The sequence below is a fragment of the Podarcis tiliguerta genome (genome assembly GCF_965153285.1).
Source record: "Podarcis tiliguerta genome assembly, chromosome: 3".
NCBI classification, from domain to species: Eukaryota; Metazoa; Chordata; class Lepidosauria; order Squamata; family Lacertidae; genus Podarcis; species Podarcis tiliguerta.
In genome coordinates this window covers 71,465,058-71,488,313 of record NC_139536.1, presented here as the reverse complement: position 1 = coordinate 71,488,313, position 23,256 = coordinate 71,465,058, and the positions used below count along the sequence as shown (strand labels likewise).

At 41.0% G+C, this 23,256-nt stretch overlaps 1 protein-coding gene across 2 annotated transcripts in view; it reads left to right on the top strand.

Moving 5' to 3' along the window:
• The first annotated feature begins 6,816 nt into the window (after nt 1-6,816).
• The window catches only part of LIN28B (lin-28 homolog B), a 97,889-nt gene continuing 81,449 nt past the window's right edge, over nt 6,817-23,256 (top strand). The window contains exons 1-2 of one of the 2 annotated variants that reach the window (XM_083433602.1): nt 6,817-6,897; nt 16,770-16,818. In XM_083433602.1, the coding sequence (XP_083289728.1) occupies nt 16,785-16,818 (34 nt within the window). In that variant the 5' untranslated portion in view covers nt 6,817-6,897; nt 16,770-16,784. Of the gene's footprint in view, nt 6,898-8,251; nt 8,323-16,769; nt 16,819-23,256 lie in introns of those variants that run through there. The other variant, XM_083433603.1, reaches the window with a different exon arrangement.

Genomic DNA, 23,256 nt, shown 5'->3' with positions numbered 1-23,256 from the left:
TAGTTTGTGACATTGCACTGTTGTGACCCTTAACTACATACATTCCATCCTCAATATTTAACTTTTGGGGCAGAAGACAGACAGATAATGCTGATAACTGTGTATCTGACTTAATGGTAAGCAGTTTCTTACCCTCACTGTTGATTACTCTTTCGTTAATCTTCACGGGTGTACATCAGTCGGTAGCTCTAAAATATTTTTAATTTCACACAAATTCAGTCCCTTTTGTTAATGTTTTTGTTTAGTTTACACCATTCCCAAGTTCACTTCTACACCAATCCGACGATGAGTCGGAGGTTTCTTATACTATGAATAATCAAACTATTCTCCTTTAAACTTACTACAATTAATTATAATTAACCATGGAAGCAAACTCTTTAGCAGTTAGAGGTCATGATAATTGAGTCTGATTCCATTAGACAGCCAAGGGATGTTATTGTTATCATTGAATAAATCCATGTTCAAATGAGGATAATGCATTCATAAAAGTGGGCCACAGGAAATGATCACTCTTCCATTAATACAGGGTGACCTGCTAGTATTAGCTTAAATGAGGGTCATAACTGACACTGCCAATATCGAATATGAAAATGACTGAAATGAACCAGGAATGTAGTTTTATTAAAACAATTAAAACTAGATTATTGTGCCCTTCATTTTAGGGTTATACTTTGCTCAAGGCCAGAGAACTTTGGCTTATTAGTAACATTCCCCCCTTTCCTATGTCTCTCTTGCTTTTTTTAAAAAGTAAAAAGTTAGTAATTATAGATATAGATATATAGTGTAAAATGATATGTAAAAACAAGGAGCACTGAAATTCATCTCATTATCACTATCTTTAACTTGCCCCCAACAACTTAAATTTATTTATGCTCTACAATTTCTCAAAATCTCTTTTCTTGAACCTCTAATCATTATTCAATGTTTAATAAATGATGTGATCCTTTTGATTCAGTTATGTATACAAAATTCTTTTTAAAAAGTTCAAGCTAGGATAAGACCAATAATAATAATACATGATTTTAAAAAAAATGCAAAGCATACTTACTTACCCAGGCTTTTAAACAATAGCCATCCATAATCCAATGTCTAAATATATTTATGATTTAAGAACACTTCACATCTATGTTGCATTGTGGCATAGACAGACAGACACATACAAATCATTTTGCTGCTTGTATAGAATAGCATACTAGTGGCTTGTATCCAATGATCATTAAAGACCAGGCACTGTAGAAAATATGCATGTATATTGGTTGATTAAAGTCAACATTGATTCAGATATACACGTAAGTGCTTCAGTACAGATACATGCAGAATCCCATCTGTGTAAATAATCTGGCATTTTGGATAGCAAATAAGATAAGATTACTTCATGCATGCTATTTCTTTATTTCAGGTGGAAAAATAGTACTCACACATGAAGCATCATTCATGTTACTCCTAAAAAGATGTAATTATTGCAGGTTTATGAAAAGCTGCTGTATGTGAAAGTGTCCCCTTCAGTTTTCATATAGGTATCATTTAAATATAAAGGTACTCACTCATTCTATATAAAGTACTCTGTGATATATATATCGCACAAAGCCCAATAATACTATATATATTTAGCACACTGTAGTGTTAGTTATAGTTATATGGCTCGGCTCATTAGTGGTTGGAAAGTTCTTTTTTTTAAGGAACTAGGGTTTTTTTAAATCCTGTATCAAAAGGAACCATTCTGAACTAGTTCAGTTCAAGTTCATCCAAATTAACATTATAGTTCATAAAACAATCATTTTTAACAAAAAGAAATCAGCACTCAGAATATTATAAGTTGCTCTGCAGATCTATGGGGTCTAAAAATAAATCAGGGGACACACAGAAGTAATAAGATATCTGGCTAGATGTCAGCAGCTTCCCCCATAACGATATTCCACACTAGAAAACGATTTACCCTGTTTATCTGTGCCATCCGCACAGTTGTTAAAGGTGCAAAGTAGCATGCACATGATCAAGCAGCACTCAAGGTTTTTATGGAAATTGTGCAGCAGTTGTGCTACAATTTCTTCGATATACCCCCCCCCCCAAAAAAAAATACAGCCTTTACATTATTGTGAGCCCTGGCTGTTAGTCCTCAAAACTGACCTGTAATGGTTCTAGGGGTTGCTCGTGCGTAAGCCGGTGCTAATCTCCCCGGCTGGGTGCAAACACCTGGCTGGGTTGCCTAAGTGAACCTTTTCTGTCCGGACAGCCACTCACCCGTGGCTGACTCAATCACTGGCAGAATCCATCAGTGGGTGTTTCTTAAACTTCTTCCAGCAAAGAAGCTCTTTGATGCCTAGTTTCTCCTACTCTCTCTGCGTGAAAGCCTTCTGCGCAAGGAGGGTGTGGGCAACGGAGGACCCCTACTCTCCCTGCTGGTCCCAGGCAAGGAGTCATGGGACCGCCTCACCGCTTCCCCCATCTGCCCCCCTTCTCCACTGGTGCTACGCTGATTCTCTTCCCCAGAAGATGGGCTGCTTCTCCCAATCCCTGGATGCTCTCTGGAATCCCTCTGGCTTTTGCTCTCTTCCTCCGGCACTGATGGCAGTTCCCTGACATGACCAAAAGAAGTTTTATTCTACCATGTATTGTTTATCAATGCCTTGAATTTATGAGCACCTAAGTAAACTTATTTGTTCTCTTTAATTGGCACCATCCGTTTCGTGTGCAGGCTGTTGTTACAGAATTGTGATATTTCAGCTAAGTTAGACATAAGAAAGGTTGTTACATCTCATCCATCTTCCTTGGAAACTCCTCTACATAGAAGAGAACTGCTGACTTAAATGGCTGCAATAATTTTGGAGTGATGAAAATGACTGTTGCAGATGAGTCAGACAAAAAGCAAAGCCAATTCTATTGACCAGCAATGGTGTACCACCCACAGACACTTAAGAAGGCACCTTCTGTCTCTCCCCAACCCCCCAATAATCACTTCCCATCTTAATTACTGAGTGCTCTGAAATGCATTTTCCTTGCCAACTAACAATGTAGCCATTTTTGAGCAGGAAGTTCCCCAAGGCAAGTCACTTGTACTGCTTGAATCAGGCTGTAATGCTGTCTGCATGAAACAGTTTTATTATTCTTATATAATAAAATGATTTAAAAATATAAATTATAGAACATTAAATTAATTAGTTTTAGTAAGCCAACATTTTCACATGGCTACTAAGTATAACCAAAGCTTGCCTACTCTGTATATCAGCGAGTTTTAAGGAACTATACACAGAATTTTAGATATCTTAATTGGGTTAGAATCTAGGGGTCAGCAAACCTTTTCAGCAGGGATCTGGTCCACTGTCCCTCAGACCTTGTGGGAGGCTGGACTATATTTTGAAAAAAGAAAAGAAAAAAGAACAAATTCCTATGCCCAAAAAATAACCCAGAGTTGCATTTTAAATAAAAGGACACATTCTACGCGTGTAAAAACATGCTGATTCCTGGACTATCCATGAACCAGATTTAGAAGGCAATTGGGCTGGACCTCGCCCCCGGGCCTTAGTTTGCCTAGCCATAGGTTAGATCCATACCTACCTGCAGAGGAAGTCCACTCTGGACTCAGCTATTCAGCTCCAAATAAAATGTTTTGAATATGTTGCAAAGTGCAATATACAATTGTGACACTAGATAACAACTGTGAGCTACAGCAAATTCACTGCATTTTTCAAAATGCTTTTTAAAAAAAGCATTTTCACAACGTTTTTAATGTGTGCAGATTCCACCTTTAACAGGGAGAATGAGAAGAAAGAAATTTTCCATTATTCCTTTTCCCATCTGCAACCCCTTGAGAATATGATCTCAGGGATAGTGTACCTTCCAGAACAGTGGGGTATATGACGCTTGAGGCTGCAAGGGAAATCAGTAAAAATGTTTTGCTCCAGTGAGTGCCTCTAAAGTCATGGCTTCCCCCAAAGAATCTCAGAGAATGTAGTCTGTTTGTCACAGAGCTGCAATCTCCAGCACTCATGGTGTGGATATGACCTTCCATCCATCACATTCTGGATCAATGAAAGGCAAATCCTTCATGGCACATTTGTATGCAAGTTGTCTTCTCCATTGCCATGCCTTCCCCCCAAGGCATCACTAGTTACAAGTGATTGCTATTATGGCTGAAACTATGAGTCTATATGTAACCAGCTTTGTACCAGCACAAAGCATGAGAAGTTAAGTTCAGAAACTAGCAGTGGAAGTTATTCTGATCTCTTTCAGACTCTGATACCTAGAATCCTTTGACTGAAGTGGCGTGGGGCATCATCAAGCCTGTGTTTTATGACTTGAATTTATGACTTTATTAATTGTGAAGAGTTGCTGGGGGGGGGGGGCGATCAGCTCAGATATGTAGGATTTCAGATCACCATAGAGAGTTGGCACAGTAATTTCAATAGGGCAGAGGGCAAGATTCTCAAGCTAGTTCAAGGCCCTGCTCCTGATTTAAATACAAACTCAAGTGTACATCAAGAACATTTGATGTGGTTACTTAATAAGAGACCATGAGTTGGATGCAGAGTTCTTGCAAACTCTACAAAAGTGCAGAGGTGATTTTTGTTGATCCCTCTTTTCATCTGCCATTTTTCCAGAGGGTTAGTAGTTTGCCCAGAGCAGTGTGGGAAGTGGTGCTTGCTGCAAGGGGAATCCCTGGAAAGGGACTCCTCTCCCTTTGGCCTTTGATGAACTTTAGTTCTGTGGACACAAAAAGCCCTTCTGTGCATATAAGAGACAATCTAGTTCCAACCCTATGAAATAATAAAATCCTGATAAATAATCAAAGGTAATCCTTTATTGCCTTCTCTAAATGTAGTCTCTGGAGAGTGGGGTGGATCTACTATGAAACTAATGAAGCTTAATATTCAAGGTCCCTAATCTCAGAGGAGCCCAGAAGCAACTTTAGTCCACATTGCTTAACATTTTGGGTTTAGTAGAACCAATGTGAGTCACACAACTCAAATTGATTTTTTGTTGTATGTCCCAAAGTTTGAGAGTCAGTAACACAGATGTTGCAAACAACCCCATTGAAGAAGGTAACAGTGGTTACCCAGACCTCATTACTGGTTGTGAAGGGATTCCCTTGATATTTTAAGCCTCAGGGCCACAAAAAGGTAGGTCTGCTACTGCATGAAGATAGTAAATATAGCCTTAAATTGCATAGTCAAGCTCAGTTCTGATGAGGCATCCCAGCACCCCTCATTTCTCTGTGGTCAACAGTATCTAATCATCCAAACAAACATAAACAGAGGAAAGAATGAGAACTGAGGAAAGCACATTACATGCTTTGAGAAATCAGGGGAAAGCATACTAGATGCATGCTTGGTGTTGCATTTCTATTCCAGCCATGCTTGGAAATTAGCAGTTCCAGGAATGCTATTCCAGGGACTGGAGATAAAGACCAATTATCAGAAATTGCAAGCGAGTCGTGCATTTCAACTTGGGGGAGTTGTAACTTGGTGATGTTACACATGCAAAGGTAAAGGGACCCCTGACCGTTAGGTCCAGTTACGGACGACTCTGGGGTTGCGGCGCTCATCTCACTTTATTGGCCGAGGGAGCTGGCGTACAGCTTCCAGATCATGTGGCCAGCATGACTAAGCTGCTTCTGGCGAACCAGAGCAGCGCACGGAAACGCCGTTTACCTTCCTGCCGGAGTGGTGCCTATTTATCTACTTGCACTTTGACATGCTTTCAAACTGCTAGGTTGGCAGGAGCAAGGACCAAGCAACGGGAGCTCACCCCGTCACGGGGATTTGAACCGCCGACCTTCTGATCGGCAAGCCCTAGGCTCTGTGGTTTACACTACAGCGCCACCCACATATCTCTGAATCACCTTTTACCAACCTGGCGCCCTCTAGGTGTTTTGTACTACATCTTCCATCAACCCCAGCCAGCACTGGAAGTGGCTGATCAGAGGAGTACTACTAAACATCTGGAGGACATCAGGTTGGGAAAGGCTGCTCCAAATAAAAACATCTATCTATATTAAGCAGCATATACATATTTCTAAAGTATAGCACTGTCCCCAAGGCTAATTTCTACTTAAGTGGGAAGCGGTGCTCAAGTAGCTACCATGGGTGTAGCCAAAAAAAGAATCAAGTAAAGCAATACAAGATACTTAACTGAGGTTGTGTATTGTGTTTTTAATATTTGGTTGGGAGCCGTCCAGAGTGGCCAGATGGGCTCGGTATAAATAATAAATTATTATTGTTATTGTTACACTCCTCCCCCCCAACATAAAGCCTGCGCCCCCGGCATAAATCCTGGCTATAAATCCAGGTACAAGTCCAGAACCTCCTCAGAGGGGTTGCCTCACCCCATTCCGAAGTAATTCACGAGGACCACCTTAAGATGGAGGAGGAGTGTAACAATAACAATAACATTTTATTATTTATACCCTGCCCATCTGGCTTGTGTTTCCCCAGCCACTCTGGGCGGCTCCCAACCAAATATTAAAAACACAATACAGCATTAAACATTTCCCTAAACCTGGGGTCCGAAATAACCCCCTTGCCCCCGAGCCGGGCCACGGGCGAACGAGAGGGCAAGCTGCCTTGGGGGGGGGGGGAGAGGTAGAGCAGGGAAGATGCGCGGCCGGGCGAGAGGCGCCTCCGCTCTCGTCGGCGAGGCCGGGGGGCGCGCGCGCGCGCGCGCGGGAGGGCTTCAGCAGGTGTGCGCCCGCGGCGGCGGCAAATCAGCGGCTGCTGCAGCTGCGCCACCTCAGCGTCGTCGCTCCCGCTCGGCTGCAGCCAGCGAGCGCCGCTCTTTCCTCTCGGCCTCCTCCCCCCCTCCCCTCGCTGCTGCTCCTCCTCCTCCTCCTCTCTTCCATCTTTCACGGCGAAGCAGCAGAAGCCCAACCCTACTCGGCCGAGCAACCATGGCGCGCGGGAGGTAAGCAAGCCCTTCGCCTCCCGGGCGCCCCTCGCAATGCAAGGGGGCGGGGCAAGGAGGGAGGGAAGGAGGGTGCGCGAGAGGCGGTGTGTGCCACCCCCCCCCCCATTGGAAAGAAAAGTTGTTGGCAGGAGCGAGCCTTGTGTTCCTGGGTGGCCACTGGGATGCTGGAGAAGTGGGTGCACTTCCGGGTTCACACCTATATTAGATGATTTATCATAGGACTTCTCTTGCCAGTCCTCAAATGCCCTGAAGTTAGTCGTGGAGTCCGGCTTGGCCTTTAAAGACTCGTGTGTGTGTGTGTGTGTGTGTGTGTGTGTGTGTGTAAAGACCAAGCAGAGAGACTCTATAGGAACCATATATAAATAATAATTACGCCCATCCACACCAGGGCCCGATTTAGGTTTGATGAGGCCCTAAGCTACTGAAGGTAATGGGGCCCTTTACACGTCCAGCTGTCCTTTGTCAGCAACAAATTGTCGCTGTTTTTTGTTTTGTATTGAATATATTTATGGACCTAATAGGTATCTAAAACCATTTGCACATAACAAATAGGAACCTACACAACACAAAACACTGTTGCTGTATGTAGTTTTCATTTTATTTCTTTTCTATCTTATATTTTAGAAATGTACATCCAGTTTTTTTTGCCCTTTACATTTTTTTTGGGGGGGGGGCAAGAGAATGAGGCCCTAAGCTATATCTTGTTTAGCTTAGCACTGATTACACGCACAGCCACACACACACACACGCATTATATATACACGTATGTGTGGTCTGCAGCCACGAAGCCAAAGCCTGTATCACCAACCTGCATTTGAATGCATTAACTCGCTTGCGCCAAGGTTCTCTTCTTTCTCTTTGGAAGCCAGGTAATGGTGCCGCAAGTGAACGCCAGGGGGCGCCGCGTCTCCTCCTCCTCCTCTCTCTCTTCTCCCCCCTCAACCCCGCCGTCCCTTTGCCTCGCCACTCCCCTCTCCCCCTTGTTGCAAGTAGATCTTCTTTGTATCTCCAAAAAGCCACCAAGGAAATAATCTGAGCGGGGTGGGAGGGGGGTTGGGATGCTAAGGGAAGAACCTCAGCCCAGCCCAGCCCTTCGGAGGAGAGAGCCTTACTCTGCGAAGGTGGTGGGGATGCAAGCGGAGGAAGAGAAGCGAGATGGGCAGCAGCTTATATTGTTTTGCTAAGCACCGCAGGGCGTGAGCCTTTTAAAAACTGACTGCAAGAGCAGAGAGGATGGGACTGGCCTTTGCATCGACTTTGTGCCCAAAGAGTCTTGTTGGTTTGGGTTCTTTTTAAAAAAAAAGCAAAACAAATGCAGCTTCGTAACTACCCTTTGTGGCTTTTATAGGGGAAGTGAGGGTGAAAGGCAGGTCGATGCTTGATCATTTGTGTAAATCGGGGTCCTCACTAGGATTGTAAAATGTAAGTAATAGGCCGCCATTTTGAACTGTTTCATGCAGTAGAAAATGAAATCCTTGGTCTTACGTTGTTTCTTTGTTGCTTCCCCCCCCCCCCCTTAATTCTTTCCTTCCTTCCCCCCCGCCGCGCCTGCCCCCATCGCTCCCAGTGTTGCTATTTTTTCTTCTTCTTCTGTTAAGTTGTTGCAGTACTATGTAGCAATGATTCTAAACTCCTTGTGAAACTGGATGTATTGATGGCTTGTAATGAAAGGGAAAATAAAGAACCTAAAATTATATAAGCTCTGTTGCCTGCTTTTCTCATACTGAAAAAAAGAAATCTAGTTAAATTGGTCTGGTGGGCATAAACGGGAGTGCTTTGTGCTAGGGGTAGGGTGCGCTGGATTTCTGTACTCTAGTCAGGAAAAGGTTTGCTTTTCCATTTGGAAACAAAAGGTAACTTAATATATCCCACAATACATTTAAAGTATTTAAGTAGGCTGTCTTCTGTCTCAGTGGTTCAGGCTCCTGAGAGACTCTAATTAAAAGTTCCCTGGCTATTAAAGTCGTGTAAAGGTAAGTGCTAGTAAACCTGAAAAACAACAAAATCAAGCCAAAACTGAATTTGAACTGCCTTCTTAAGGTGTTTTAGCTAATATGTTTAAAGACACTTGCAGCAGCAATAATATATATTTATCTAGATTATTAAAAGATATAAGCTGAATGATTGATGGTGTATAGTAGAGTTTTACATATGCTTTACTCTTTTCTTTTGAAAACTAGATACAGCCTAATATACCGTACATATCCTTTTATCAATACATCTTCCCCTTTCAGAAGAGCTAGATTGCCCATTAAAAATAAGCCTAAAAGGGCTATTATCAAAATTAGGAGCACCTTAAATTTGCATTGTCTAAATAGTCTTCAGGAACAGTTCTGCTTAATATCAGAAATGTCAATCAAACAAATTAATTTTAACCAAGCAAAGCCATTGGCCACTGAGAATAAGCTACTGATAAAATGTCAAGTAGTTAGCACTACAGTACATAGAAATCAGGTGGTTGGGCCATTCTATTCTTATTTAATGAAGCAGGGACACCTGACACTATTTGGGAAATGACTCATTTTTAGTTATATTGAATCTGGAGCCAATGTTAGTTAAATACATTGTCTCTACAAGAGTAGCCATATTGACCAAAAATGTACATTAAAAACACTCTTGTGATCTTATATTTTTGGCTCTCGTAATTTACTGTGAAAGAACTGTCTTAATAGAAAGGCTTTTTATATTTTGCTGCTTAAGATTACCCCCTTGCAGCCATACTACAAGGTGTGAAAACTAAATCTGCAGAAATGAGCGTCTTAACATGCTTGTGAAATGCATATTAAAAAAGGATTTTTTTTTTAATGATCTAAAAGGCTGGAATAAAAATGTGATGTATTAAAATAAAAAAGGCTTGTGTCAGGATTAAAATCCTTCACTATTGCTAGTGACAGAATGAAGTGCTCCCATGTAAACAGTATCCCCAGAGCACATCTCTTGAGTGGAAAAATGAGGTATAAAGAGCTAAACATTGCACATAATTCTTTAGTTTAGTTTTAAATTGTATGGTTTAGGAAAATGTGGCAAAGTCATCATTTTGCCTGATCGCTTTGATACAAACCAGAGGATCTCACTGCATACAGTATTTGTTACTAGATGGCAGTTTCTGGAGCCATTTTAAATATTTTAAAGCTGTCCTAGTACGCAATTGCTCCCAATGAATTAAGCAGACTCATCATTACAGTTTCCCCAATATATTTGTTGTTGGACTTCTATGTTACTTCACCAAATTTATAAAACTAGTTATGGTTTGCAAAAATATTGGAGGATATGCATTTACACAATAGCCCCTCCTGTGACATGACGCTGTATGATGTCGCTGACCGGAGTGCTGAAGCAAGACAGCCATCTTGATCATTATGAAATCCAATTGCAAACATCCTCAAGTTCTGAAATGATAGCATTATTAGAGTAAGTCACTGCATCTTTCATTTTATTCCCTTATTATATAGTTAACAAATTGTATAAGGGTGGTTTTGCAAAAAGCAGGTATGTCTGCCTGGTGTATTGTGCTTTACACTTGGGTGTTGAATACTGTGACCCTTCTATATTGATAATAACTTATCATAAGAACAGCCACCTTAGAATTGTTTTAATCTAGCAAACTAAAGCCCTATGGTGGCAATAGATTTTAGGGAGGGTAGATAGCCTTTCAAACTCTCAAAACTTAGTCTATCATGAAAGCTTATATTGCAGGTCTGATCCTTAACAAACCTGTTGGGTGAGGTCTACGTAAAAGTTTCAGCAGAATTACGTGTATTATTATTGTTATTATTAGCTTAAATATTGTGAAGCAGAGCGTAATGTATTTTGGTGGAGAAGCTCTTAGAGAAACAAGCAGAATAAATGAATAAATGGGGTATTTCATTTTTTCCATGAAAAACACTCCATGCAGTTCACTACAGTTTGTGTTCTCTTTCCATTTTAAAATATTAATATTTAACACATGACTGCTTGAAATCATGTTTCTAAAAATAGAATGAATTGATATTCAGGATCCTCAAATTAAAGGCCAAAGGTGACAAACCAAGACAAAGGTCATACAGCTCATTTTCAAGCAATCAGATTTAACTTTGCCTCATGCTAGAACAAAAACTTAACTATACAGAAAATAAATGTATCATGTCACCCTTAAATGAGAAATGCAAGTTGTTTTACAGGTTTTGAAGTAGTAGGCATTTACAACTCAAGGCTAAGTGTAATGAACTTGTTCATATCTTACATAGCAGCATGTGAGCTTTAGTATTGCTATTTTAATGGTAAATTACCTCTAAATAGATACAATCTCTAAATGTTAATGCAACCATGTCTTTACTGATTTCATCATTACAGCACATGTCTTGTCACAATTTAAACAAGCTGAACTAAGATCTTAAACTTTTAGTACACTAGTACTAAAAAAAATGTTTTGTTGAATGAATTTAACATTGTTATGTTTTACCCCTAATTGGTAGCTTCAGGATTAAAATAGGTCCTTGTCCACAAAAGCTTGGGCCTCAATCAATCTGTTAGTCTTTGAGTGCCACAGACTTTGTGAGCCTGCTAAAACACTGGTATACCTTTCAAATTTGCTGTTTTCCTTCAGTCAAATAAAAGATTCCCATTATTACTGAATATTACAATAAGCCATCCACTATGACTTGAATTACTTTCTAAACTTAAGTCTCTCATTGCTCACCTTTTATTGTCAGATTCTAAATACAGTATCATTAAACAAATTATAAATCTTCACAGAATAATGGGAGTATGTGTTTTGTAAAACACACCAACCACCTATCACTAAACTGGGGGGAAGCAAGATGTGTTTTTATTTATAATAGTTTGCATTAAAAAGAATTTTTAAATATTAACTTCTTTTGTTTGCAAGATCTGCATTAAACTTAAGTTATGTGAATGTAAGTTACTCATTTTTCTTTTCAGTGGCTTCATTTTTGTTCTTGACAACTGAAAATGTGTGAATTTAATGGAGACATCTTAATCCTGCATTTATACAATATTACCTAACCTTGTTAAAATGTTGCCACTTGGTTAATGAATATACATAAAAATCAGCATGTTTTTGTTGAGCTTGTTTCCATTAATACCTAGAACAGTCATCAAGTGCTAGGATACCTTTTTTTTTTAATTAGCTTGATGTTTAACTTCTCAAATAAATGTGTTAACAATATTTATGGCAGGCCACATAGACAAAGGTTCACAAGAGTACAAAAATATACGGTTATCAAGATAATAATAGGCTCATTTTCTAATCATGGGTAATAATATTTGAATTTACTGTAATTACAAGATAAGCCAGGTCTTATAATTATCATGCCTAGCTGATTAGACAAGAAATCAATATTATTCTTCATGTGTTGGGGTTTACTGCACATGCATACCAAGTCAATATAAATGCGACCATTTACTAATATTAAAATACCAGAAGCAACTCTTCTTAAATGTGTCTTCTCTTGAGACTGTGCCGTGGCCTTAAATAAAATTCGTTTAGTTCTTGTAAAATCAGATGGAAACTTAATGCAGTTATGTATTTGATTGACTAGTTGCGTATCTGATTGACTAATTGTTAAATGTTAATTTAAAGGCTGTTTAGAAAATCATTAAAAAGTTGAAGGCCCTAGATTTCTTTTCATTAAGGTATCCAAGAAATTTAGGTGTATGTTTTGAATAGACATTGGAAAAGAGATAAAGAGAGGGGTAAGTTGTTGCTCATTGAGTTCTACTTTAAAATAGCAATCTGTGTTTGTGACTATGCAGCTACACTAATATAACTGAATCCAGTTTTAGCCTCTCATTAAATAAATTGGAATGGAGCGCTATAAATGGACTAAACTATGTAATGCTAACAAATGTTGATTTGATAAATAAATTAAGTCACCCTTTTGGCTCTGGTGGTATAAATAGTCTCATTGATGCTAGTGCATATATTCCTGAGATATGGATCTCTCAATATCAATAAAACAGATTGTATTTGACTGCATATATATTGAAATTAATGAACTTTATAAATGGATTGGTTCTCTTAACTATGCTAATTTCAAACTGTAGTTTCACTTGGCTTAATTTATCTGAATAATTTTAATACCTTAACAAGAAAGAGAGGTGACAAAAAAAAAATCAAACTCAAGATTTAATACAAAAAAGATAAAACCTGAAATCTTACCCTGATTAAATTTGGTAAAGGAAATCCCATGGATTCTGATCTGAACAAAGGTTACAGTACATTCCAGTTTAAATGAAGTACATTTAAATTCTATCATAATTGAAAAAGGAATATTTAAGCATTAGCATAACTATCTCTGTTGTTGAAACCACATTTGCCTTAATCATAAACTGGCCTATGATTTCTCAATGTTTAGTGAAAAAAATAAGCAAAAAAGTGATATATTTTTCACCTATTTTGTCAGTTTTGAATAGGCTTTAATTTCTTTTCATAGGACTGTAATATAATTAAAGGGTATAATAATCCCATAACTTTTTTTTTTAGTTATCTGATTTGTGGAAAGCTGCTTTAAAATGCAGTTGGTAAAATGCATATTTGCTTAGTTACGCGGAACATTAATGCTTCAGTTCTATACAGTACATACTTCCCTATGAGTAACTTTCATTTAATTTAGTTTGAGTCAACATGTATAGGATTGTACTGCATATAATAAAACCAGGTCCTTAAGCCTGTAACGTTGCTTCTATTACTATTGTTCATTAGAAGACAGTTTTCTTTTTCTTTTCTTTTTTTAAAATGTTTTAGAAAACAAACGTAACAAATAGTTTCAGGTTTGGGGTGGCTTTACTGCATGTTATTCTAAACATTTTACAACTGAAGTTTATTTTCAGTTTTAATCTAAATACCTAAACAAATATTTTCATGTACTTCAAATTCCTCTTAGCAGAATTTATTCAAGCACTAAAATTCATTTTCAATGAAATGTATTTTTAAAAGGAAGCCTTCCAGCTTTCATTTTAGCCTTTAGAAGAAGAATTACATTCATATACATAATAGAAATAATAAGTGTTTATGTACATTTTAGATAGCTTAACTGAAGAATTTCCATCTAGGAGCAGAAGTGGGGGGAAATGAGCTGCAAGACAAATATAATATAACATGACCATAACTAACTAAAACAAGGTCTGAAACATGGACCGGGGTATGTGTATTATGATGTATTTAAATAAATGCACATTCTTTCCTCCCTTTTCATAACTGTTTTATTTGTCTCATTTGATTCTTACCCATCTCAATTTTTAAAATGTGAAAAATTAAACTTTTTCTTTAGCACATATATTTTGGAAAATTAAAGAAGAATAGCTTTTGAGAACTCATATATAATATTACATTGTTCATGTTGTCTCATGTTGAATTAAATTTTAGGGCAGAGCATCTCTTAAAAACCATAACTTTCTATTTTTCAATTGCCTAATACAGGTGCTTAATATACAAGTTTCAAAAATATCAGAGTAAAATGACATAAAAATGAAGTTTCAAATATGTATAATTGAAATGGCAAAGCATCTAAACATATGACACGATTTGATGTAACACTTTGCCATCTCTTGTCCAAGTGTCAGGGAAACATTTTGCTGAAAAAGCTCTGGGTTGTCTTAAGCAAAATTTATAATCTTGAATTTGACTGTGTCCCCAAACATACTACTGGACAGAATATAGCTTGGATTTTTCAGGAAAACTGTGGATGTGCTTGTCTGAATAGGTTGCCTAGTTCTGCATTGCCCAATAATGCAATGAAGATCTTTGTTCATTATCCTTTCTAGGTTATTAGTTTCTGTGAGAAACTAATTCTCACTAAAGCATTGGAGAAACAATATGAAATTGCAGTAGATCCATCCCATTGTGGTGCATCACTTGCTGAGACCAAGGAATCTGCATTTGCCAACACACATCTCTTTTGTGCCACCCCCACCTTATTGACTTGCTCTCTGAAACTCCTGTGCTAGTGCTGGGGATTATGCTAGCCTATTGATCTACATAATATCATGCAATACCAAAGCATACTGCTGCATGCAAAGGATAATGCAGGTGTAGGAGGGCAGATGGAATTTGCCTGGACCAGAAGCTTTGGGTGAAACTTGGTAAAATCATTACCTCAGGAATTGTATTTTCCCTCAGGTAAATTACACTGGGAGGGTTAGCTCACAATTAAAAGAAATCCAGCAGCCCCAAAATTCTGTAAGTATCCATTATTATTTAGCAAATTTTCTGTTTCTTGATGCTTTGATTCCCTTTTAATTATGGAAAAATGGACTTCTTACCTGCTACATGAAACCAAGGTATTTTTCATGAGAAATGGGAACTTGCATTGAATTCGTCAAGGTAAAACAGAAGTACTGTATGTTTGCCTTGTAATGTTATACTGTGAAGATGAATCAGTCCTTTTGGTTCTAAGAATAATAAAAATGGTGGCTTAAAGAAAATCACAAGGCACTGAAGAAATGTGCTGTACAGTGTAGATCTTTTAACAGTAAGAGGGGGCAGGGAAATGTTCTCCACTCGTGAGTAACTATTATATCACTGAAATATGCTCCAGTCCAAGATGGCTGTCGTCTGTTAAAGAAACAAAAGGTATTTTATTTGTATCATGTGAATTTTAAAGGTGTTCCACTGTTGTAGTTTAAATTGTACAAAGAATCATGTATATGGTGCAGTACTTTATCTCAATATAGTATTACAGTGTAATTTAATTATAAATGTATATATTTCAATAACTATATATGTTGCTATTCATAAAAACATCAGAGCGGTTTATAACAATTATGCATTAGAACATACAGTGAAAACAATAAAAAATAATTAAAAATTAGAAAGCAGATAGCTATAATGGAAAAAATGTATTCTTAATTGACTTCATAAGCCTGATGGAATAGAAAAATTTCAACCTTAATAATTCAACAGGCTTATACAAAATTAAATCTTAATTACTAAATGAATTCTTGTAGCTCGCAGTATTTTGCATGACTTATCTTTCAAATGTGGAGTGACTCTGGAATTTTACTGGGAGTGGGGTGGGGAGGTGCTGATAAGAAAGCTGTAATAAAACAAAAGGAAGTGGTGAAGTGCTTTTGGCATGTGTTAAACTATCAGTTGTAAGGGAGACATAGTTATTGGAGTAGTCATTATATAGCTAGCTTCTGGACAGTCCAGAAAACTCAGAAATGGATTGTTGGAATGTAACCTAATCTACATGCATAACCCAGGTAATAAATTCACCCTTTTTAGACACCCAACATGCAAGGACTAAACAGTTTAAAAACAAAATGTGACACCTTCAGTTTATCGAAGCAAACTTTTTGCTTAACATCTGTAGGAACAAGCTCTGAAGGAAAATGGCTGATAGGATTTTCATTTGTAACAGAGAAATGTGACATGCCTTTAAGTTTGTTACTACTACGGTTTATTTGCATTTGTCTGGGTTATTTTATATATGTTCATCATGACTGTGGCTAAACAATGACATTAATTTTATATTGCATATAACATGTGCTGCCTGAATGCTACATCCAGCAAGCCATAGACTTTGAGCTGCTTCTGCCATTATTAATTGAACAACGCATTGTGTTATCCAGTTACCATTAGGTATCTTGCTTGTGGAAGAGATCAGTTAAAGAACACTTTTCATAAAAATGTGGGTGTCTTTCTCCCCTCAGTACATTAGACTGATTAGAACACCACCTGGTTATTCCATTGTGGTTGTGATGAGCTAGGTAAATCGCAACCTGTTAAAAGTTTACAGGTCACTTCATAGAGTCAAGAACAGACATTTTATGGCCTTCTAATGAGCCATTAAACTGGAGAACAGATAATTAAATACAGTGCTCTGGTAGAATTAACATAGTAGTGACTGCAGCTCTCTGATTTCCAGGTGCCTCAGAAGACTATGAAATCATTCTGGGAAGCCTCTTCAAGTCCAGGTTAGTCCTCTTTATTCCTCTCACCACCCCATTTTGTGACTGTGCTAGTTTGGCCATGGGTGACTGGAACTGAGAACATCTTTCCTAAACGGATTGAGCCTAGTTTCCCTGAGGAAACGCATCATTAAAATGTACCCTGATTTTTCCAAGGCTTGGCTGCCAGTTACCTAAATTAGGTGCCAGCTGAATCCAAATAAAAGTTAATCATAATAGCCAGTAATTTCTGTAGCCTAGTTTAACATACGCTTTTTTTGTTTTACCAATAATTACTTCCCAGGAAGTATTTAAAGATGCACAGTACCACTCCCCCCTCGGAACAAGAAGAGGCAGAGCCAAACTTGAGAAGCCATCACAATCCCCTTCTCAGCATCCTTAAAAACCCCACTGGTCAATAGGGTTAATCTCCTGTAGATGTATTGGGGTTTGCAGTGTTACAGTTAACTTTACCCATAAGTCTAATGTAGTGTTTGCTTACTGAAAAACTGGGATAGCTCAGTCAGTAGAGCATGAAAGTCTCAAGGTGGTGGGTTCAAGCCCCACATTGGGCAAAAAGATTTCTATGTTGCAGGGGGTTGGACTAGATGACCTTTGTGGTCCCTTCCAGCTCCACATTGGGCAAAAAGATTTCTGCATTGCAGGGGGTTGGACTCAATGACCTTTGTGGTCCCTTCCAGCTCCACAGTTCTATGATTCTGTAATCTTCACGAGAATAATTTGTTGCCAGCCCAACATTAGTACTAATAAAATACAACATAAAAAGTGTCAATAGTGGCTTGCTGAGGGTGTCCTATTTCAGAAAACCTTTCATCTTACATAGAAGAATTACATGCAGATGATATACTCCTATTTCTGGCACAGCCTTTCAGATTCTGCTGTTGGGTTCAAAAGTGCCATTCAAACATCACAGACCTGTACATGCTTACATGGGCATAGCCAGGATTTTTGTTAGGGGGGGCAGGCCTTTTGTTAGGTAGGCAGAACCTCAGTTAGCTATGTATTTATATTGATTTGTATTGATTGGGGGACCCCTTCCTGCCCCCCTTGGCCCATGCATGCTTATGTGGAAGTAAGTTGATGCCCGTGTATGTTAGTAGGACTGCAGCCTAACAGGCTTCCCACCCCAAGTTTATTCTGTATTCCCACCCCGCCCCCCAGTGTTCTGCATACTCTCCCTTTAGGAATTCTGACACAACATAGCCTGTTGAGATTGATATCAACCATAGACACGAACTGACTCCATTTCCTTCAACTAGTGAAGGAAAAGGAAGCTGGGTGGGGATGTAGATTACCGTAGTTCCAAGAGTTTGCCTTTTCATTTGCCGGCCTAGGGGCTGCTGGAGTTCATTCTGCTGCTGTCTTGCGGATTGTATTAGGCTCTTGCAAAATCAAGTAGATTGTTAAAACAAAACCTTAGAGGTTTGAGCTGTGTAGAGCCCACACCATCTTATTTCCAGAGAATCTCTGATCTACTCCCGCTTTGGGTGGATTGATCACAGACCAGGACGGGTTGGGGAACCGCCCCTCCCAGCCAGTGCTAGCCTACCTTTCGCCTTATCCGCCTCTTGATTCTGCCTCTTTCCATCTCCAACCCCTGTTCCCAGTGCTGGCCAGCCGGAAGGCATCAACACGACTCCCCCCGCCCTTTTTTAAAGCTAGCTATCTTCCATGTCGCCGCAGGCCAAGTGGTGGTTCCTTTATTGCGTTCTCCCCGAAACTAGTTTACAGGGTCAAACTCATTCTCGCTCATCTGTTTTCTGAATTTATTGGCCCATAAAGCACGGAAGAATCTCCCGGCCGGCCGGCTAACTTTCTGGTCGACGGGTGGGTGGACCTCTGCGCGCGCTTACCTGGGAGCAAGCCTCCCTCCGCCAGAGTGGCGTTTACTTCCGAGTAGACAGTGCCGTGGCTTGCCCTGTGAATCCAGAACTTTCTGCAGCCGCCTCTTAGCGCCGATCACTCTTCCCAGTTACTCTTAGCGAAATTCACCTTCGATGCCTCGACTGTGAGCCTCCTAAAAGGAACTCCTGCAAGATGCCCCCGCTGCTCCCCTGCGTTGAAAAGGCAAAAGTAAAAGCTACCGACGGACGCGGAGCCACCCAGGTGGAGCTCCGAGTAGTCAAAGCGCCCTAGCGCCGTTGTCTCCACTGCCCCGGACTTACCTATTGAAACAGGGTGACCGCATCGATCTCTTCGGCTTAGGAGGTGAAATCTACGAATGCACGTGAATGCAGCTTGAACGTGTGAACAGGCTCCGCCGCACAACGCAGTGGGACAGGCGATGAATGCATTGTGGTGTTGCGGTTTACTCCTTTCCCTCACCTGCTTGTCATCGCGGGCGAACACGAATGCTCCCTTCTCGCACAGCATTTTTCCAGCATCGCATTTCCCTGGCTCTCCCCGCCCTCTCTACCATGTGAACAGTGCAATCTGGGGCATGTTCAATCCGAAGCAAATTCCAATGAGTTAAACGGGGCTTGCCAAGATACTGCCTTCCTTCCGGTGGCTCTTCAACGCCAACTCTCGTCAGCCCTAACCAGTGTGACCAATGGTTACTGTCATGGTTACTGTCAAGGATGGTGGCAGTTCTAGAGAGGGTGACATCGTTGGTTCCTCCGCCCTCACACGTATGTGTAGTGTTGCAACTAAGATTATACATAAATTACTCAGAAGTAAGCGTCCTTCAGTTGTATGCCCATGCATAGGATTGAAGCCGTGATGCTTTTTCCTTTTTTGTTCCTTAGCCATAGCTAAGGAAGTATTCATTTACTGATCTCTGAATGCATATCCCCATGTGCTCAGTTGTCGTCTTTGGCTGGAGCCACGCGGCTCCCTGAACTCTGATGTATTTGAAATATGACACTTCGCGGGGTTGGCGGGCAATAGGAGCCCCGAAACTGTCTCTCTTCCCCTCACTTTGGGCTTGGGGACTAAATTATCTTTCGAAAGGTGCCACGTCTACCGGAGTAACCACAGCTCGTGAGGTTAAATTAGAAACGGTGGTGGTCGTGGTGCTTATTAGTATGGCATCGATGTCTCGAGAATATCAGCCTGCAAACTCAGGCATGTTTACTTGGGATCCCATTATCTTACTCCTAAGTCAACGTGATTAAGGTTTGCAGCGCAACTTTGCTAAATAGACCAAAGGTTTTGTTAGATTTAAAGGCGCTGCAGAAGGACTCTTGGGTCTAGCTGTGAGACAACGTGCCTACATCTCCGATAGTTTCTGAATGGAATGGTTCCTTGTTGCTTAACGGATTTACCCTAATATATACGCACCTGTTTTGTGTGTGTTTGGTGGGAGTCGAGGGAAAGAAATCGCGGAAAGGGTTTCCCCCCTTTGCTTTTCTTACGCTGCAGATAAGGAAGGTTGTCTTCTTGCTAAGCTAAAATATAAGGAAAAGGGGAATTCTCCCAACATTCTTCAGGGTACTCATTGAACTTTTTGCTTTATCCGACGTGGGGTGGCTGTGTCGCCACAGTTCTCTCGTAGGGAATCGGAGCCGCGTACGAAAGCACGTGTCTTTCGCGCCTCTTGTGCATTTCCGCGGACTTTGCGCAGATGAAAGATCCGTTCCTAGTTTTCTGAAGGTCTTTGGCAATATGAAGAGGCAGCCCCCTTAAAACTATCTTGCCGTGCGTAACACAGTAAAGAAGCGACTCTCGCAACGGGTGGTTCCAGGAATCGGATCATTTCAGAAACGTCGAGACTTTGTTGTTGTTTGGGGGGTGTCAGTAAAATAGAAACCAGGAAAGGAGGAGAATAGGATGCGTGCTCCCACACACCCCAAAAATTGAGCCGATGATGGCCATAATTCAGCAAAAGCTAATGAAGACTGGGGTGGTTCCTGTGCCTTCCTTCGCACGGCACATTAAGACTTACATTTTGAGAGAGAGGGTCTGGTAACTTCAGGAAACAACTGTGCGTAGGTCGAGGGCGCTTTTGCTTGCGCGTTTGGTTTGAGCGGGGTGGGGCGGAAGCCAATTTCGTGTGGCCTCTTCTTCTTCTTCTTCTTTTTGAAACTTGCCTTGGGCGTCAGCGTAACGTTCAGGCACAAATTAGTCTTCCCTGTGGTATTTAAACTGCCCTCCTCTGTCAACTGTCATTGGAGGGAGAAGCCGTTTCCTCGTACAGCTTCAGCCTCCCCCCGCCCCCTTGGAAAGTCCAAACTATGGACACGGACAAATTTATCTGTAATTAGAGGCGGATACAAAAGCGGACGAAGAAGCGGGCGGCGGAACTTGGTATCCCAAGGCTACTTTAGGAGAGATTCTACCGGGTGTTAAATATGGTGATAGTTGGACAGTGTAATTATTAATAATAATAATTTATTCAAAGAAAAATGTCTTTTAAAAAGGCTGCAGAGGTTCTGTGCGTTGTGAAAATTCATCGACGTAGACCTGGGTAATATATAGTGGGGTCTGGGGTGCAGAGAAAGAGAGCGGCTCATGCTTTCAGGTCATTAAAGGAGAGCGGTGAATGCGGAACAGCCAGCAGCAAAGGGAACTGAAGAGGGGAAACTGAAAAATCGGTGTGTGCAAAACAAGAGTGCCTCTGAACATGTGCCGACAGCTTTCCATTAACCTAGCCTGGATGGACACTTTCCTTGGAGAAATGTTTTCTGGAGGAGGGCAGAGGAGGGGTGGGAAAGGGAAGCTTTTCCAGGGAAGGGTGGCTTTGCTGGGCGCCGGCAAGTCTCAGAGGTCAGCTATGGAACAGTTCCGGTTTGTAGGAAGCCTGCGGGCAAGAGAGAAGCGCCCTCTCCCTGAGATTGTGCCGCTCCGGGTCTGCTTTTAATAGAAACCAGGGGCAAAATAATAATAAATAATAATAAAAACCCGGGATGCTCGGTTTCCTCTCTCAGGACCGCTGCGACGGCATGGGCGGGGGCGCTTTAGTTACAGGCGGGCAGCAGGGCTTATCCCCGCTTTGCTTCGATCCCCCCTCCAAGCCGGTTCATGCTGCGCCGCCAACCGAGGATGCAGCGAGATGCTGGCCCGAAAGACGGGCGTCGAAGTTTTCTCTCTTTGATCTGAGCACGTGCATTCCCAGGGAAGCCTCGCTTAGGAAGGACGGGGGTGGAGACTGGAAACGAAAGAAGGAACCCAGTGGACATCGCTGGGCAACCCAATCCGATCCATTGCAGACAAAGGCGCCCCTGCGCTTTGGAAAGCTCTTCTCCAGGCCAGGCGGGCCAGTCTGGTGGAAGTAACGAAAAAACTTCCTGGGTTTCTACACACAGACTCTTCCGAATTTTTGCTGGTTCTGTGCGCTCTTTCTCCGCTTGATTTCTCTGCTCTCTCTCTTCCCCACCGCGTTTCGATTTAGGAAGTTTGCGAGAGTTCCCAGCTGGCTCCGGCGCTCTACCTTCCACGGAACTTAAAAGGCCGAGGTTCGTGGCAGGAAATGAATGAGCCGATAACATCTGACACCAGTGACCAGTCCGCTGACCCCCAGCCTTAATTCCGCTAAGACTGGAGGCCTCCAAATTTGGGCAAGCGCGCCTTTCGTCGAATAGCGCCGCCTCTGCTTTTCAGATACTGCTCCTTAAGGTTTCCTACGTCTTACTGTTGCACACTTTGTAATTATTTCCTGAGTTAAAAGGGAAAGCTACTCTTCAGAAATTAGTCATCGTTGCTGAATAAGTCGCTAAATAAGTCGCCACAGTTCAAACTTCTCTCTTAACATGTCTTGGAGTTTCCTTTTGAGAGAATTCCTAAAGTTCCTGCATGTTTACTCTTAAGTAAGCTGCACTGTATTCAGTGGGACTTACTGTCCTGAAAGTGTGGTTAGGATGGCAGTTAAAGGCGCCACTCATTGCACAGGTTGTCATTTCACACAGAAAGAGAGAGAGAGAGAGAATGAATATGCTGAGGAATATTTTGAACTGAGTTTGCAAAATATTACCCGACAATTACGTTTTTTCCTTACCATCCCCTAGCCAAAGGAAGCACACATTGCATTGGCTTCTGAGTCAATGGAAGCCGGGCTGTTGCCGTAGTAGGCAACAGAACTGCATAAAGTTGAGAAAGCAAGAATGTTGCTACATAACTTTCTGGAAATCGTTTGACCTGTCAAAAGGTACTCTGAAACATAAGTATATTCATCACTTTCCTAAAGGCAAAAACCAGTCTTGTTTATTATGAGACATTCGTTCGTGGGCTTGACGTCTCTAGGAAACCTCATGCTATAAATGTGCAAGTCTTCAGTGACGAAGGTTCAGTGACACTAAACTTTGAGGGACGTGAAAGCCTGTTGTTCGAATTTCGCAAAAGAGCATCCGGAAGAGAAGGCAGACAGATCCATTTGTCTTATCCCGCTGTTGCTAGAACTACAGTATTTGCTCCCCTCTGTCCCCCAACAAACCATCCTCCAGCAACGCGCATCTCCCCCCCCCCGCCCATATCAAGCATATAGCACTTTACATAAAACGAAGATCT